General features: G+C 34.0%; 1 protein-coding gene and 1 long non-coding RNA gene across 7 annotated transcripts in view; one reads left to right on the top strand and one right to left on the bottom strand.

Moving 5' to 3' along the window:
- LOC100741966 (tropomodulin) overlaps nt 1-13522 on the top strand; it is a 113696-nt gene extending 100174 nt beyond the window's left edge. For 4 of the 5 annotated variants that reach the window (XR_004460911.1, XR_001102838.3, XM_012394881.3 and 1 more), the window contains one exon: nt 13281-13522. Coding sequence is in view for 1 of the 5 variants with exons in the window: in XM_012394881.3 (XP_012250304.1) it covers nt 13281-13345 (65 nt within the window). In the remaining 4 variants the exon portion in view is untranslated. Of the gene's footprint in view, nt 1-1537; nt 1672-13280 lie in introns of those variants that run through there. The other variant, XM_012394884.3, reaches the window with a different exon arrangement.
- LOC117151178 lies at nt 1721-6127 on the bottom strand. 2 transcript variants are annotated; one of them, XR_004460913.1, is made up of 2 exons: nt 5542-6127; nt 1721-5312 (listed from the first exon to the last, which is right to left on the bottom strand). It is a non-coding gene; the product is annotated as an uncharacterized LOC117151178 (long non-coding RNA). The 2 variants fall into 2 exon arrangements; XR_004460912.1 differs by having other exon boundaries at nt 1721-4846.
- Nucleotides 13523-14999: the final 1477 nt, after the last annotated feature.

The following is a 14999-nucleotide window of genomic DNA, read 5'->3' as shown; positions in this document are numbered from 1 at the left end:
TTTATAAACGCTGATGAATGAACAAGCCCATAAATTGGAAAGTACAGGGAAGTGATGATGCTACAAACTGTGTTTTTCAAAACCTTCGAGTTCGCCATATTATTTGTGTCATTTTCTCGAACGCGATGAATAAACTTACAGAGATAAGTCATTTGTGTAATTGGCATTGAATATTAATGGCGTTAAATTAAAAGCTAATAAAAGTGAAAAAAAAAAAAAAAAAAAAAGAAAATAAAGTTGATCTGTTTGGCTTCTTAGAGACTCAAATAATTCCGAGAATTAATTATTCCTACATACGGTTAGTAGTAAAAAATATATGTTTCTCTTAACTTTAGAGATACTGAGCGTAAGGTGAAGGTTCTTTCTAAGATTGAAACGGTAAATCAAAGAAAACTGGACTCGCGAAGAAAGACGATATAGACGCACTTATCACGTTGCCATTGTTAGACATACCTGCAGGTGTATTCTTTGCTCGACTTGGGAACCTGCCTGGCTTGTTGAAACTTCCTATACCGAGGCGGAACGTTATCTTTCAGCTTCATGTTCAGTGTCAGAAACACGTAGAAGTCGCATGGAATTAGATATATTTCAATAGTAGAATAATATGTATAGTTCTTGTTTCGTAGAAACTATACGTATGTTGAATTCACATTCATAAAAGTAAGTTTAGCGACACATCTGTGCCGATGACTGAGACAGCTGTGAAACGAATGTTAAAGAAACTTAAAAATAAAAAAAATAATATAAAGATTCCCGATGGGTTAACTCGTCTTCTCCGGTTAATAGATTGATCGCATTATAATATTTTACACATTTGCGAGTTTTATATGTGGAATATAAATCTATATACCTATATGAAATAGGAAGACAGGATCGGTGAATGTGGTTACGTAACAGTCTTTATGCGACTTATGATTACAAAGTATACTTATGATCATAGAGTAGTGGGTTAAGCGATTCAGTTTGCGAAATTGATCCAGAATAAGCCAAGTCTTCGTCGCAAGGAAATCCTGCAGTCGAAGCCAAGGATTTTAGCTATACGTTTTCCATAATGGCATAGTTATAGCTATAATAGTTCCTCGTGACCTGTTTTTTCTTTTCTTCTCCACAATGTCGGTAAAAGGACGAATGAAATTGTGATAAAATGAATGTTACGAGTAAAGAGGTAGAAATTAATCAAAACATCGTGTAACAACGAATAAATAAAATAATAAGCAATCAAAATCATTGCAAAAAACAAAAGAGGGTTTTCTCTACAACAGGATAATGAAATTAAAATTCAAAATAATATTCTTGATTTCACGCTGTTTTATTCGAATTCGACGATTACTCCGTGATGTGTGATGAAATATGTACATATGTATGTACTTGTGTATGTTGATATTACCAGTAAATATATTCATAAAACCGAGAGAAAAATTGAATTGATAATAAAAAGTTTAAATCATATCAGTGGGTACCGTTACGCTACGTTTTATTATTTTTATCGTCCAATATTTTTTGTATCATGTCGTCATATTAAATTCCTGTTCTTTAGGATTATCCTGTAATGAAACCACGGTTAATGGATGGTTCACGATAACTTATCATTAGCCGAGCCAAGATATTCAAGCCATTCAAGCAAGATTTTGTCCTCGTAGTAGCCAAAAGGATAAAAAATCCACCGTTACTTTGGTACATGGGCTTAAATATTTTAAAATAATCTTTTATAATAAATGTTAAGGTTGAATGTCGTGCTTTATTAATAGTTGACTGTTTAACACGTTGACTGCCACGATGCTCATCGGTGATTAGTAAATTTTGTACAATGTTTAAGATAAGATAAATTTTATGGAACAAAACATTTTTATCAACGTGAATGATATAAATAACATTGCCAAAAAAAAAAATTGACACAACTACAATATAATATTTTGCAAATATTGAATGTTACAGTGCATATTTCAATGTATTTGCTCCCAGAGAGAAATATATAAAAGTTGCATGGCAGTCAACCTGTTACATACTTTTTGTGATCCTAATGATCATAAATATAATTTCCATACGTATCTTCAAATTTCTTCCAAACTCTGCCAATATAATCATCGTGATCGAGTCTCATAACTGCATCGCGGACTTTTTTAATACGCATTTAAAAAAACATGTAAAAACACGAACATCGAATTCACATACCTAAAACGTAAAAATACATAAGAATTCAAAATATAATGCTCGTTGTAACATTCGATGGATGAAACAAGTGTTTGCTTTGTTTTCACTTGTATTTATGAAAATATGAATTTGCATAAAAATCTACCATCTACTCGCAACAGCGCCAATGAAAAAGTGTTTCATACAACACGCGTGACATATACGTGAAAGGTTTCCACTACTAGTTTCGACTACTAGGATGAGTTACTGATAGGTCGAATGTGTCTCGAAACAGGTGCACGAAACGTAGAGAACAAGGCTTAGAATTATTTATCAGGATGATTATTGAGGTCCGTAATTCTATTGCGCTTCCGATGCACTGTCATCGGTGGAAGCGGTGAAACTGGCGTCGTCTCTGTTTCACAGTCTACGCGGCCACGTTGATAATTAATTCGCCGTGAAATAGGGATCGTAGAGGGTCTCCCCGCGGGCTGAGGGCGCCGCAGCGGTCGTATATCGCGGCGAAAGCTGTAATGCGAGGTTATTAACGATCCTGTCGTCGTGGAACTCGCCTTTTGCTCACGCGTTACGTAACAACGCGGCAATGCCTCAATCCGATAACACGGCCGCATTCACGTGACGTCAATACGTTTGCGTAAACCAGACGATCGATCTCCCTCCTCGTTTTACCGGCCGCGTTTTTTGGCACACGTTACAACCCCTCTACTCTTTCTGTTCCAGTATCTTGGGACGCGATTGTGCGTGTAATTTTTCTGCTCTTTCGCTGTTATTATTTTTAAGCGAACTTTGAAAGGGGCACACCCTCGTTTGTGATCGTTACAACGATAACGCTTACGAGGAAATTGGGAAAGTTATTAGCGGATTATGGATTTTAATGCATCTATGGGGAATTTAAAGGTAAAATGCACGCGATGAATATGATACGTAATAGTAGACGAGTAGAATACTCGTTGCAACATCAAGTGGGTAAAACAAATGCTTGGGTTTCAGATCTTTAATTGCATTAAATTGTATAAAAGTATATATATTTTTAGAGATATTTGATCCAGTTATTGGGAAGTTACTAAGATTTTATCTTACGAATTTGATTTTTCAATTGAGCAAAATTTAAATGTTATGAAGTTACTCGTACGTTTAATATTAGGATATGCAATAGAAATAAATTTGTTCTTCAAAATTAAGTCAATCGAAAGGGATATCAACTTGGAATTCTTCCACTTTGGAATACTTTTAGATTGCGAAGCTATTGAAATAAAGAAAGTTGTGATTGGATACTTGTCGCATTAATTTAATAGAATTAGCAAGGGATCTACTGTAGATGTAAATTAATTGCAAAATAATTCCAGATCTTTCACGAATCAGTGGACATCTTTGATCTTAGGTAATTATTAGGTAATTCTCGTAGGATCTCGTGTATGTAATCTACCTTGATCATTGGGAGATTAGGTGATGATAGTAGGTCAATGTAAGGACCAGGCCCAAGGGACAACATATCCCGTGTCCATAAATTGCTCGTACGTCACGAGTTTACAATACGTCTGTCTATCCTTCGACACATCTGTTTATATTGTCCACAGAAATACAGACTTTCTAGGTTCTAACAGCAATTTTTTTGTAAGACATTAGTTAAACCTTCTTCAGTATAAGAATTTTAATTACTTTATGCTATTTTTACAACATATAAAATTTAATTATCGTGCTTCAGATAACAACTACATTCCATTATAGAATTGCTGTCTGATTATCCTAAATTAATGTCAAAAATTTCTTTCTTAATTGGACAGTGACCTCCTTTCTACCCTCTCTTTCCCTCTCTTCAACCGTAGACTTTTATTTGGAACAATTAACTCATAATTTATAATTCGTATGAAAAGCCTCGAGGCTCCATATATCTAGCTGCAACTAGAATCATTTTAGATTCATTTGCAGTAATAAGAAGGCAACTATAGCATTGAAATAATATTTATAGTTATTAATAGTTTTTAGAAGGGAAAGAAAGACGTAGGTTTCGTCTCGAAAGCTACAAAAATTTATTAGTACGGTTATTATATTGACCGTGAATTTATACTTATAATCGATCTCGATCGATCGATTTTAGCTGGTTTTCGTTACGTAACTCAAATTATTATAGAAAATGAAGCTGCCTCCTTATCGCAGCAACGTTTTCAATTTTCTCATTTCTTAAGGCCCGAGATTTAGCTACACGAAACTAATATCTTTTTCACTTAAGGAGGACGATTCGGATCGTAAAGGTTGAAACTGTAATACTATGAATCCCTGCTTAAAAATATTCCAATTAATATACATAATTCGTTCGAACGAGGAGCCATTTCGTCTCGCACGCGGTTCATTGAATTTGCGAAATTGCGAATTTCTATGTTCCAAAGTTGGGAAATCCTTGGCCCTCGAGTAGTAGGAAGTTACAAGGGTTTCAATTTGTACCATTCAAATCCAGACGATGCTTCCTTCCCTTACGATTAATCTAGTGTGGCGTCAAGATCGATCGATGCGCTCTTTCTGGTTCCGAGCTGGGTTAAGTCCGATCATCGACACACTAGCCTTAATTACTCTGCTCAGCAAGTTGCACGTCAATCGGAAAGCTTTCTGCCCGAGCTCGGCGAAGAAAAGTGATGGACCACCTAGATTAGCGATTCCACCATAAAAGGCGTCTTAATGATTACACGATCTATTTTCTCTTAAGGAAAAAGAGTTTCGCTGAATCAAAATCAAGCAGAATGTTGATTTCAATATCGTTAGGAAAATAAAGTGCAATTCATTCGATTTCATACACTTATTCGTTTGAACGCAGATTTTATTCGGTCAGATTCAATCAGTTTCGATTGTAATTAAGGTGTATCAAAATTTTATTAAACTCGACTCGATATTATTCGTAATTTATTGTTTAAATATCAAAACACGTTCGATGATATACCATTTTTAATATAGCGTTGTTTTATCTTTGACTTTAAAAGTATATAATACATCATTTTTTCTTTTTTCTCTTTTTTTTTTTTTTAGTTTCTTACCCACGACTTGTCGTGTTTTGTCGTATGTTAATATAGTTATTCTATGGAGAACTTTAGAAGCTCGATTGTTCCCAATTGTCACACCAGTAGAATTTCTATCCCAAAATTTAACCAGTTAACGAACACGAGCAATTTCTGAAAGGTAAAAAATTGTTAAACGAATTATTTATCAAACTTTCTCGTTCCTCTTACGCAAGAAAAATGTATTGCCACTGATCACAGCTTGTGATATTTCTCTAATGGTATTAGTTTCGTTGTGCCGAAGAAACTTAGTCGATCAAGCACCAATCAATACGGGTGAACAATTTTCGAACAATAATACAATTCTACCCAAACTCTCATCAAATTCTACAATTCCACTCACGTTTATTACAAGCTCCAAAGACAGCCCGAAAAGTAAACGATCCTGGCGTCGGCAATCCCATCGTAAGTCCTTTCCAAGCGAACCAATCGAACTCGTCCCGTGCAAGCGAAGATTTCCCTGCCCTGGAAATTCAAACGATGACCAATGAAGGAACTATTTTCGCGTGGGAAATCGGTTGCAAACAGCCATCGAAACTGAAGCAGCGATGCGCACGGACGACGTTGATCGTCGACGGAAGCGTTTCACGATTTCAGGCAACCGGATTCGCCCGGTGACGTAATGCAAACGAGAAGAGAAGAAAACTTCTTCGAATCACGAAGTCGAACGTTTCACACTCGATTGACACGTCACTGGGTTTCATCCTCTCGCTCAGCCAGGGAGAAACTTCCACCAATTTCACCCAGCTATTTTCTCTTCATCCATTTTTCCTTCGTGTTCGCGTTTTCCTAGACGCAACAACCTTTTAGGAATATATCCGCGAGTGGACGTGCCACGTCGGAATTTAATGTCCCGTGAAACGAGCCTTTTCTCTCGTCCGGCTTGCTTCCGAATTCGCCACCTCTCACCCCCTTTATCATTACGCGTACAGTTGCAACCGCGTAAAACGACATCGCGGGCTTCGCTGACGAACACTCGCTAATAGAATATCCTCTTGAAAATTGTGGCTTTTCCCCCGGAGAATCTGGTTAGTCGGTTGCGTAAACGATGATTTTATAAAGGACACGTAAGACGTTTCGTTGGGTTTCTGTTTTTAAGAAGATTTTATCGATGGATTGGTGTTACGGCCTTTAGGTAGATACATTGGTTTTATATGCAATTTTTCGATATATTGGTTTGGTAATACTTTCAATGGATATTTAGACATTTTTATTATAGTTTCGATACGGAAATAAAACTATCAAGTCAGGTACACCTTCGTTCGTAAGAATTAGGACACTTAGAAAGGAAGAGACAAGCTTGACAAATTATCACGAACTTTCATTAAACCTTTCACGATTTTCATCACTGATCAATTAGTTATTAATATTCTGCTTCTGTGATGAGAATTCTATAATGTGATATTTTCACTTCGTAAGTGATCGTTAATGTCTCCGTTACATTGTGCGAATTCTGTTAAGTCAAATGTTTTATATGCTTCCCGATAAAAATTACGATTCGGTGGAAGGAATTTGGAGAAGTGAATTTTTAGTTTAATTCCTCTGTGGAGGTTTGAATTGTGTAATTTCAGAAGAAAGGTAGTCACGCATCGATTCTGCTACTGTTCTAACGGTGGATCGATACTCGAAATACTTTTTGACTACATTCGGGATGCGCCATTCAGATCGCGAAACTTTTCGTGGCTGCGTTTCATTTATCTCCCGCTGGCAGACACAGCCGCTCCTATTCTGTAAAAAAATTACGGCACACCGATAAATCTGATTTCTACCGAAAGTTTTCCATACGATAGTCGTTCGCGATTCCTCATGATTTGTGGAGAAAAAATGGCCCTCCCTTTCAACGGTGGCATCCTGATGAGAAATCAACGGAAATGTTTCGGAAATCGACGGACAAATTTTACCATTCGCGTCAACCTGAATTTGTTTTTTCCATTTCCAACGACTTTCGACTTCGTTTTTTGATGATACGTATTATTGGGAATTTATTGCAGTCGAATTTTTGCAAAAAAAGATATTGCAATTGCTGCATTGTATAATTTCGAACGTGTTAATTAGTCTTTCAAATTTAATACATTGCATTTACCTAGGAATACGTAATAACACTTTCCTTGTTCGTTTTAATTACTTTTTAACACTTTTTTATTTTATAAACGGCGATATTTTCTATATATAAAAAAAAAATCGTAATTGTAGTTTTTTACTTATTATCCTGTATTTCCTCTAACATAGCGATCCGTATGTTGTTTAAAATTAATACCGTAAAATATTGGCTGAACTATTTTCTCGAAAGCAAACGTCAAAAATTTTGAAGGAGGAAGATGACGAGACAGAATGTCGGAGGGTATGTGATTCGAGGTGAAATGCTGAAAATTGATGCATTTATCGTCGTCGAATAACAAACAGTTTATTCATGAAATCTGTCAGTTTCGTTTACACCGGACTAAAATCAAGACTGTGTTTGTAAAAGCAATACGCGGAACCACAGTTTGCTGTTTAAATATCAAATATCAATGTTGTTCGCATATTGACGCTGTCACTGTTGTGGTTTCCAGCTGAAATCCTTTCGTAATATGATAGATTTTTTCGTGTGACTCGCGTTCGATATAATGTAATTGCTTTTTTCAAAGAAAAATTTTATTAATGAAATTGAATTAAAAGTTTGATATATCGCATTATATTTGTAGTTCTCACAGCTTCAATTTAATTAAAATAAAAAAATAAGATTTTTCTATTTATGTATAGATGTTTGTATAATTTTGGAGGAAAATATTTTGTTAACTGCAAATACTAAAATGTTTCAATAACTGGTAGCTTTCGTTTGAAAATGTTACATATTATTCCCTGTTTTGAAACGCAAATTTTGATTTATGACCAGATCGGAAGAGGAAACTGCTACTTCAAACTAGAAGTACGCTTTTCAAGAATCGTCAAACTAAAAATTCGTTTTTTCTTTTTCAGGGATCGTGAAATTAAAAATTATTTATATAATAATAATTAATAATTATTTAAAAATAATAATTAAGAATTATATATATAAAAAAGAGCAAATTTTGCTTCAGTGACACCACCTCAGGCGTAAGAGTAAAAATAGCTATAAAAACTATTTGCATATAGTAGCTTTATTCTCCAATCAGGTTTTACGTTATAATATCAATTTTACTCGTACGTTCATAACATAAAATTTTTGTAATCCTGAAAATACTACTATCTCATACGAAATATAATATATTTGGTGTTAATTAGTACGTAAATGCTATAATAAATACAATAGTATGTAGATACTTTTTGTAGTCGCTGTGCATAAATAAAAGGTAAATAAATATCGTACTTTTTAAAAGACAAAGAAAAAATAAAAAATTGTATATAACGCATCGAATGTGCTATAGATGGATGTTTATCAGTGTGACAATTTTTTCGTTATATTATACGAATATATAAATTATTTCAGCTTCCTTTAGATAGACAGAAAGATCGTAAAATATTCGATAAAAATCAACGTTATGTTGTTCAATCAGTATAACTCTGCTTTGAATATATTCTCGAAAATAGTAATTCAACTGGAGCAAATGTTCATAATGTTTCATCGATTCTCCCTAAAATTGTCACGACTGGCTGATTTTAATTAATACATGTTGCATCCAATGCATACAGGCCGAGCCAGTGTTTGCACTTTAAACAATATTCTGCATAATAACGCGTCGCTCGCCGATAGAATCGATTTGCCAACGGCACGGAGACCTTTTTTGCTTATCGAGATCGTTGAAAACGTTGGTGACACGTTAAAAATGCGCGTACCACGCTTGCACATCCCAGATAGTAATTTCCGTCGAAGTTGTAATTTGTTTGCTGGTTTACACGATCGGAGAGCCGTTTTCCAAGTATAAGAAAAATTTGAAATTTTTATGCGTCCGTGCTGGAATTTCGAAGCGTGTCGCGAAGATAAAGCCTTGATAAATTATTTTCTAGTTCGAGCAATATATTTCGTATAATTAATCTTCGATACCCGATGTCTTTTTCCTTCAATTTTAATTTTCGTTCAGCGCAAATAAATTTCAGAACGATTCGCTACATTTGACAAATGTATATACATAAGTACAATTATAATACAAATATTCGATATAAATTTCCTTTTAAGAAAAAGTATTTATTTTTATAGGCAGAAATCGTATTTATTTAAATACGATAAAACGTGCGTGAATTATCAAAAATAATCGTCGATTTCGAAATCCTCTACATTGTCTGCAATATTGTTATTGGAAATACAGATATTATTATCACATTTCTTTTTACAAAATGAAACACTTAAACACTTATTGTTTAGGTTTAAATACGTATTGATTTCTTCTTTTTCAAAGCAGATACATACGTTTCGATAAGGAACTGAAACAGTAGCAAATATAATTATTTTCATTTTCTAAATTATGTTCGACGAGTTAAATTTGAATTAACTTTTCTACAATCTGTGTGTATAAAATGCACAGTTATACAAACATTTTACGTAATAAGATAATGAACAGCAAGATAAATACACATAGATTGTATAATCTTCTAATCAATCCTTTTTTTTATATAATCTATATATTTTTATTGTATAATCTCTTCCTATCTATCTGTATCTATCATACAGACACGTTACATGATTTTGTAATCTAGCTGTAATCTCTCTATATGCTTTACATTCTTAAAAGGTAACTTTAATCTCCACTACTTATCATTATTTTCTTTCTATGAAACACATTATATACCAGAAAATAATAAAGACACTTTAAAATTTTAATTTATTCTCTAATCTGTTGAAAGAAAATCAAAGGCTTCTTATACTAATATTTAGATATTAACTATCTGTATAATAATATATAATATATAATATATGAAAATTCTATGTAACATCTTTATTAACAAAATTTCTATTTCTATTATTTTCACGAAATCTCAATTAACGAAAAAAGAGAAACAAAAAGAATGTATTAATATTTCCATTTTCCAACACAAGAAACGCCACACACTTTTCATATTCACATTCTTCAATAAACTATCCTTTAGAATTATATTCCAATCGTCGACTTTCGCCATCGTTTCAACTTATTCGTAACTTTTTCCGACGAAATTTTCCCGCACAACAGCAGGGACAGCCTAAGCCTTTCAAAACCGAAGATTTTCACGGTGAAACAAACGTTGGCTGGCGTACAACCGTTCGCGTTAATTACTGAAACTTTAGGAATCGCGTGCGTCACGGAATAAAAGAGAATACTGTATCCGCTGGGATTATCCCTCCGAAAGATGCTGTCACTGCAAACTGTCGGCCGACATTTTTCTGTGGCCACGGTTTTTTCACGTTTCGTGCTTTGTCCCTGTCGCGTCGCGTCGCTTTGATCTTCCTCGGCCTCAGAGTCCTCCGCGTCCATTTATATCTCCGCGAGCTACGAATCGAGGTTGAACGCGAGCATAGCTCGCTGGAATTTAAATCATTCATTACGCTCTCGTCGCTGTTTGTAACTCGCGGATCTCGTGCACAATTATCGTTTCGATGAACCTTTGAAATTTCGATGTCGTTGACGTTAAGCGACAGAGAGCGTGAAAACTGTTATTCGCGTTCAAGAACGTATTTAGGGATATTCGGGGAGTTGATGGATCTTTCCATTGCGCTTGAATTATATTTGAAGAATTGGAAAGTATAGTCGATCGAGTATTTAAATTGGTTTGCGTCTGTTTAAAAATGTGTTAGATATTTGAAAATGCTATTTAGGTATATTTTGGGAATATTTATTATCTATCTGCTTGCTATCTAATGTTTACTATCATATAATCATAATCATATAATAATATGTTATAATCTATAACATGTTTGCTATCTAATCTGTGCTCACCTGAAGATGTTCGCTACATCTGAGAAAAAGTTAACGATCTTGAGGTAATCTCCGATGAAATTTATTGGAAATAAATTGTCAAAAGATTAAGGGAAGAAAGTCAAATGAGAAGAAGGTTTCTATAGTTTGTACTCGATGGAGTATTTATCTTCAACTTGATTTATATTTGTCTAGGAATACTTGGAATATTTAAAAACAACAACAAATAGTTTAAACTTCAGAAATAGTAAAGAAACGTTGTAGAATTTGTCTCCTATTGAGTGTTAGTTTTACGTTATTTTGTATAACAAGTAACGGAGGGTAGCTGGTTTATAGATTTTACTGTGAATGTAAACTTTAAGCTTCCGATTGCAAGAAAGACGATTCTTTTTCAGGAACTAGCTAATTGAAATACAGACCGTTCCTATTTATATATTCTTAAGTGCACATTTTAAAACTCAGGAAGTGCTTTCAAGCAAACACGTGTTCATTAGATGTTACGATTCAATACACATGTAGAACATCCCTGTTTCCTAAGAGGGAAACATTTCCTGAAAGTGGAAAAAAGAGCTTGCCTCGAGTTATTCCGAGCTAGCAGGATTTTCCATATCTGAAAGTTACATTATTTAGCAAAAAGAAATTTTTTGAACGTAAATTAAAGGTAGAAATACTTTGTTTTTAATATTATACGCGTAATATTAGTATACAGTTACGCAATATATTTCAATGAAATTCTCAAAGTTTCAATTATTTTAAGAAAATTAGTTCCTGTAAAATTTTTTGAAGCTCTTTTTTACAAGTAATTTTTAATCCTTAATCGTCGTGTTTGCGTTAAAAGTACCTGCTACTCGCATTACTTAAAGCTCGAATTAATTTACATCTTTTCTATAATCAAGAAACGAATCCAGCTAAGAATCCAGTTAGATACACTAAGTAAATTATTCGCCGTGAATTTTCCATTATCGGTGTTTATCATTACTTAGATCACATGCAATTGAATGCAGAAGCAGGACATTTCCACGACAACGTCTCCAGTGAAATTCGCGTCTAGAGAACGACTCCAATCGAAATAATTCAAGACAGTTCTATCTGGAGAATTGTTGCAGCCAAGCGATGTTATATTCAAAAGAATGTCGAGGCTAAATTGCTTTATATTTTAACTCTAATTCTTTCTGCCTTAGAACAAATTTTCTTTTATTGCTCGTACCTTTAATCTCGTAGTTTGAGAAGTTTCAAATTATTCAAGAATGTTACATCGATCTATATGTGCATTCTGACCCCATTATCGCTTAAAATATGCGAGTTTCATATGTCGTGAACCGAATAAATAAATGAGAAGAGGTTATTTTTAAAGAAGCTTCAAGCTCGTCGAAGCACACTTAAAATAATAATTGTTACTTTCTTCAATTGGGACCATATGCTGCTCTACTTTGAAATTACCGTTCGATTATTCATTTAAAGAGACCGAATGCAAAAAAGCTATTTGCTCAGTAAAAATTATTTTTAGAACTTACCTTTCTAAAAACCTCCTTTCCCATTTAGTTCAATATTATCTGCTCCGTAAGTCATTTAGTCTCGTTCGAAATCCTCGATGCATTATCCTCCACTTCAACAACTGTTTAAAATACTCAACGTTTCCCCATGTTCAAAAATATCCTCCTGTAATCTCTTCCAACTATTTGAAAAGTATCTTCGTGATACGAAGTGGTTTCCTGAAACAAGCGATATAAATGAAAATAGTGATTTCATACCGGACAAGAATCCTTCAATACGACATAATATGACTTTTATTCTTTGGAAAATCAAGTTTAAAGATCTTAACTTGTTGGATTTTTAGAAGAAGGAAGACTTTTTCCAATATTTTTACTTGTTAAAAAAAAAAATCGTTAGTTTCTATAATATTCATTATCTTCGTTCACTGTTAAAAATAATTAATAAATACTTGACTTCTAATTTTAGTTAATCGAGGTTAATCAAGAGTATCCAATGAATTTTCAAATTCCGTTTTCTCCACGTTGAAATCTTTTAAACAAATTCTGCCTTATATTGCAACAGCCACGTTCTCCATGACACAATTATATAAATAACGATACGTCGAATTTTCTTCGAAAAGAAACGCAATCGCCGTGTTTTTCGTCAAATGATCGATCGATTCAGTGGTCTCGAGGATCCCAGATCAGCAAGCTTGGTCACATGTTCTCACACAAGGCCATCGATGGGCGACTTTTTTCCACAGATCGTCTACACCGCACGGGAAGGTCTTCCCGCAATTATACCATCGGTTGGGCCGTACGTCGATGATGATGATCACCAACGTTCACGAATCTCGACAAGGACGACCTTTCATGGCGACCAAGACGCTTGAGTAATCTGTCAGCGATTATTTATTGTATTAACCGGATCAATTTGGTATTTAGAATAAGACAGAAATTTTAAATTATATGATTTTCAAAAGAATGCAGTTTAGACGAATGACAATTCATTTTTAAGATCATTCGATTGCGATTGAGGGATGATCAACCCTTAACTGCTACGTAAGATAACGCGATATTTCGAATGTTGTAAATATCGTCGTAATTTTGTTTTCAAGTAACAAATGGCACTGAGTGTCGCTAACCTTCGGTTACTATTTTATTAATAATTACAAACCGTGTAACATTAAAGTTATTTATATTTTTACATTATTTACGATATTACAATGTTACATTTACGATGTCGATTAATTAAAAATATTACGATATTGGATTTTATATTTATTTATAGCCTACAAGAATATGAAATTGAAATTTTTATTGCAGAGCAGTTCACAACTAGTGAACTCGCGTAGAGTTTCTATATCAACGTAGCAGTTATGGGTTAAATATAATAGTTTATCAGTGCAATCTAGAATAGCGGATAGTTTGGAATAATTTAAGTTGCTTTCAAAGCGTTGCGAAGCATCGATCTGTTTTTAAAATGGATCACTTCTGGTTGCATTTGAGATATTTGAAATTATCGAAAAGCAAGTCACACAAGTGACGGAGAACTTCTCTAATTTTCCAGGACTTTTGCTTTAGTTCTTGAAAGAAAATTCTCTCAACGTTTCTACATTCAAATTGTGCTTTTACATTCGATTCATCAACCATTTGAAAAGTTTACGGATCTGGAAATTGTAGAACCTCGAAAGTTTCGTCCTTTAACTAACGACAAAGAAGATATTGGAAATCCGGAATCTTCCAGATTTCATATAAGTCCGAATTTCTAGAGAATCTTAAAAGGACACGACTGAAAAAATGTTCAATAGACACGCACAGGTTGAAAGTAACGAAGCTTTAGTATTGAAAGCTTTCGTGCGTTCGAGCTTCTCTTTTTTCCTCAAGAATTTGTGGACCATCTGGAAATACTACTGTCGTTCGAGAGCACTTTGCGTTCATAGCTAAAACACATACAAATTTTCAAAGAAGATATATTCAATTCTTCGACTGTTTCGTGATTTAGTAATACTAAAACGAAAATCGTAGAAAGAAACTTTTCAGGATTCTAAATTGAAAATGATCCAGATCTTATGATCAATTTGACACGTTGATAAATATAAAAAAAGGTAACATATATCCTACATATTTTTTATTTGTTTAATCATTTCTTTTTCTCTTCGATTAACTTAAAATAGGAAATCATTGTAACGAGGAAAGCTCATGTCTGTCTCGAATTCGCTTGGTTAAGATTCGATTATACAGGGTGATTGGTAACTGGTGGTACAAGCGGAAAGGGGGCGATTCTACGCGAAAAAAGAAGTCGAAAATGTAGAATAAAAATTATTTTTTTTAATTTTTCCATCGAGACAACGATCTACAGTGAGATCCGTTATAACGAGACGTGATAAAGTGCAGGCGTACCGAGCGAAAATTCAAAGTCGATTTTCTCGAAAACAAAGCCTCAAACGAAAAATTTGTATTCTATATTTTCGACTTCTTTT

Source organism: Bombus impatiens, unplaced genomic scaffold (genome assembly GCF_000188095.3).
Source record: "Bombus impatiens unplaced genomic scaffold, BIMP_2.2 scf_0102, whole genome shotgun sequence".
NCBI classification, from domain to species: Eukaryota; Metazoa; Arthropoda; class Insecta; order Hymenoptera; family Apidae; genus Bombus; species Bombus impatiens.
This window is presented reverse-complemented; position numbering and strand designations above follow the sequence as displayed.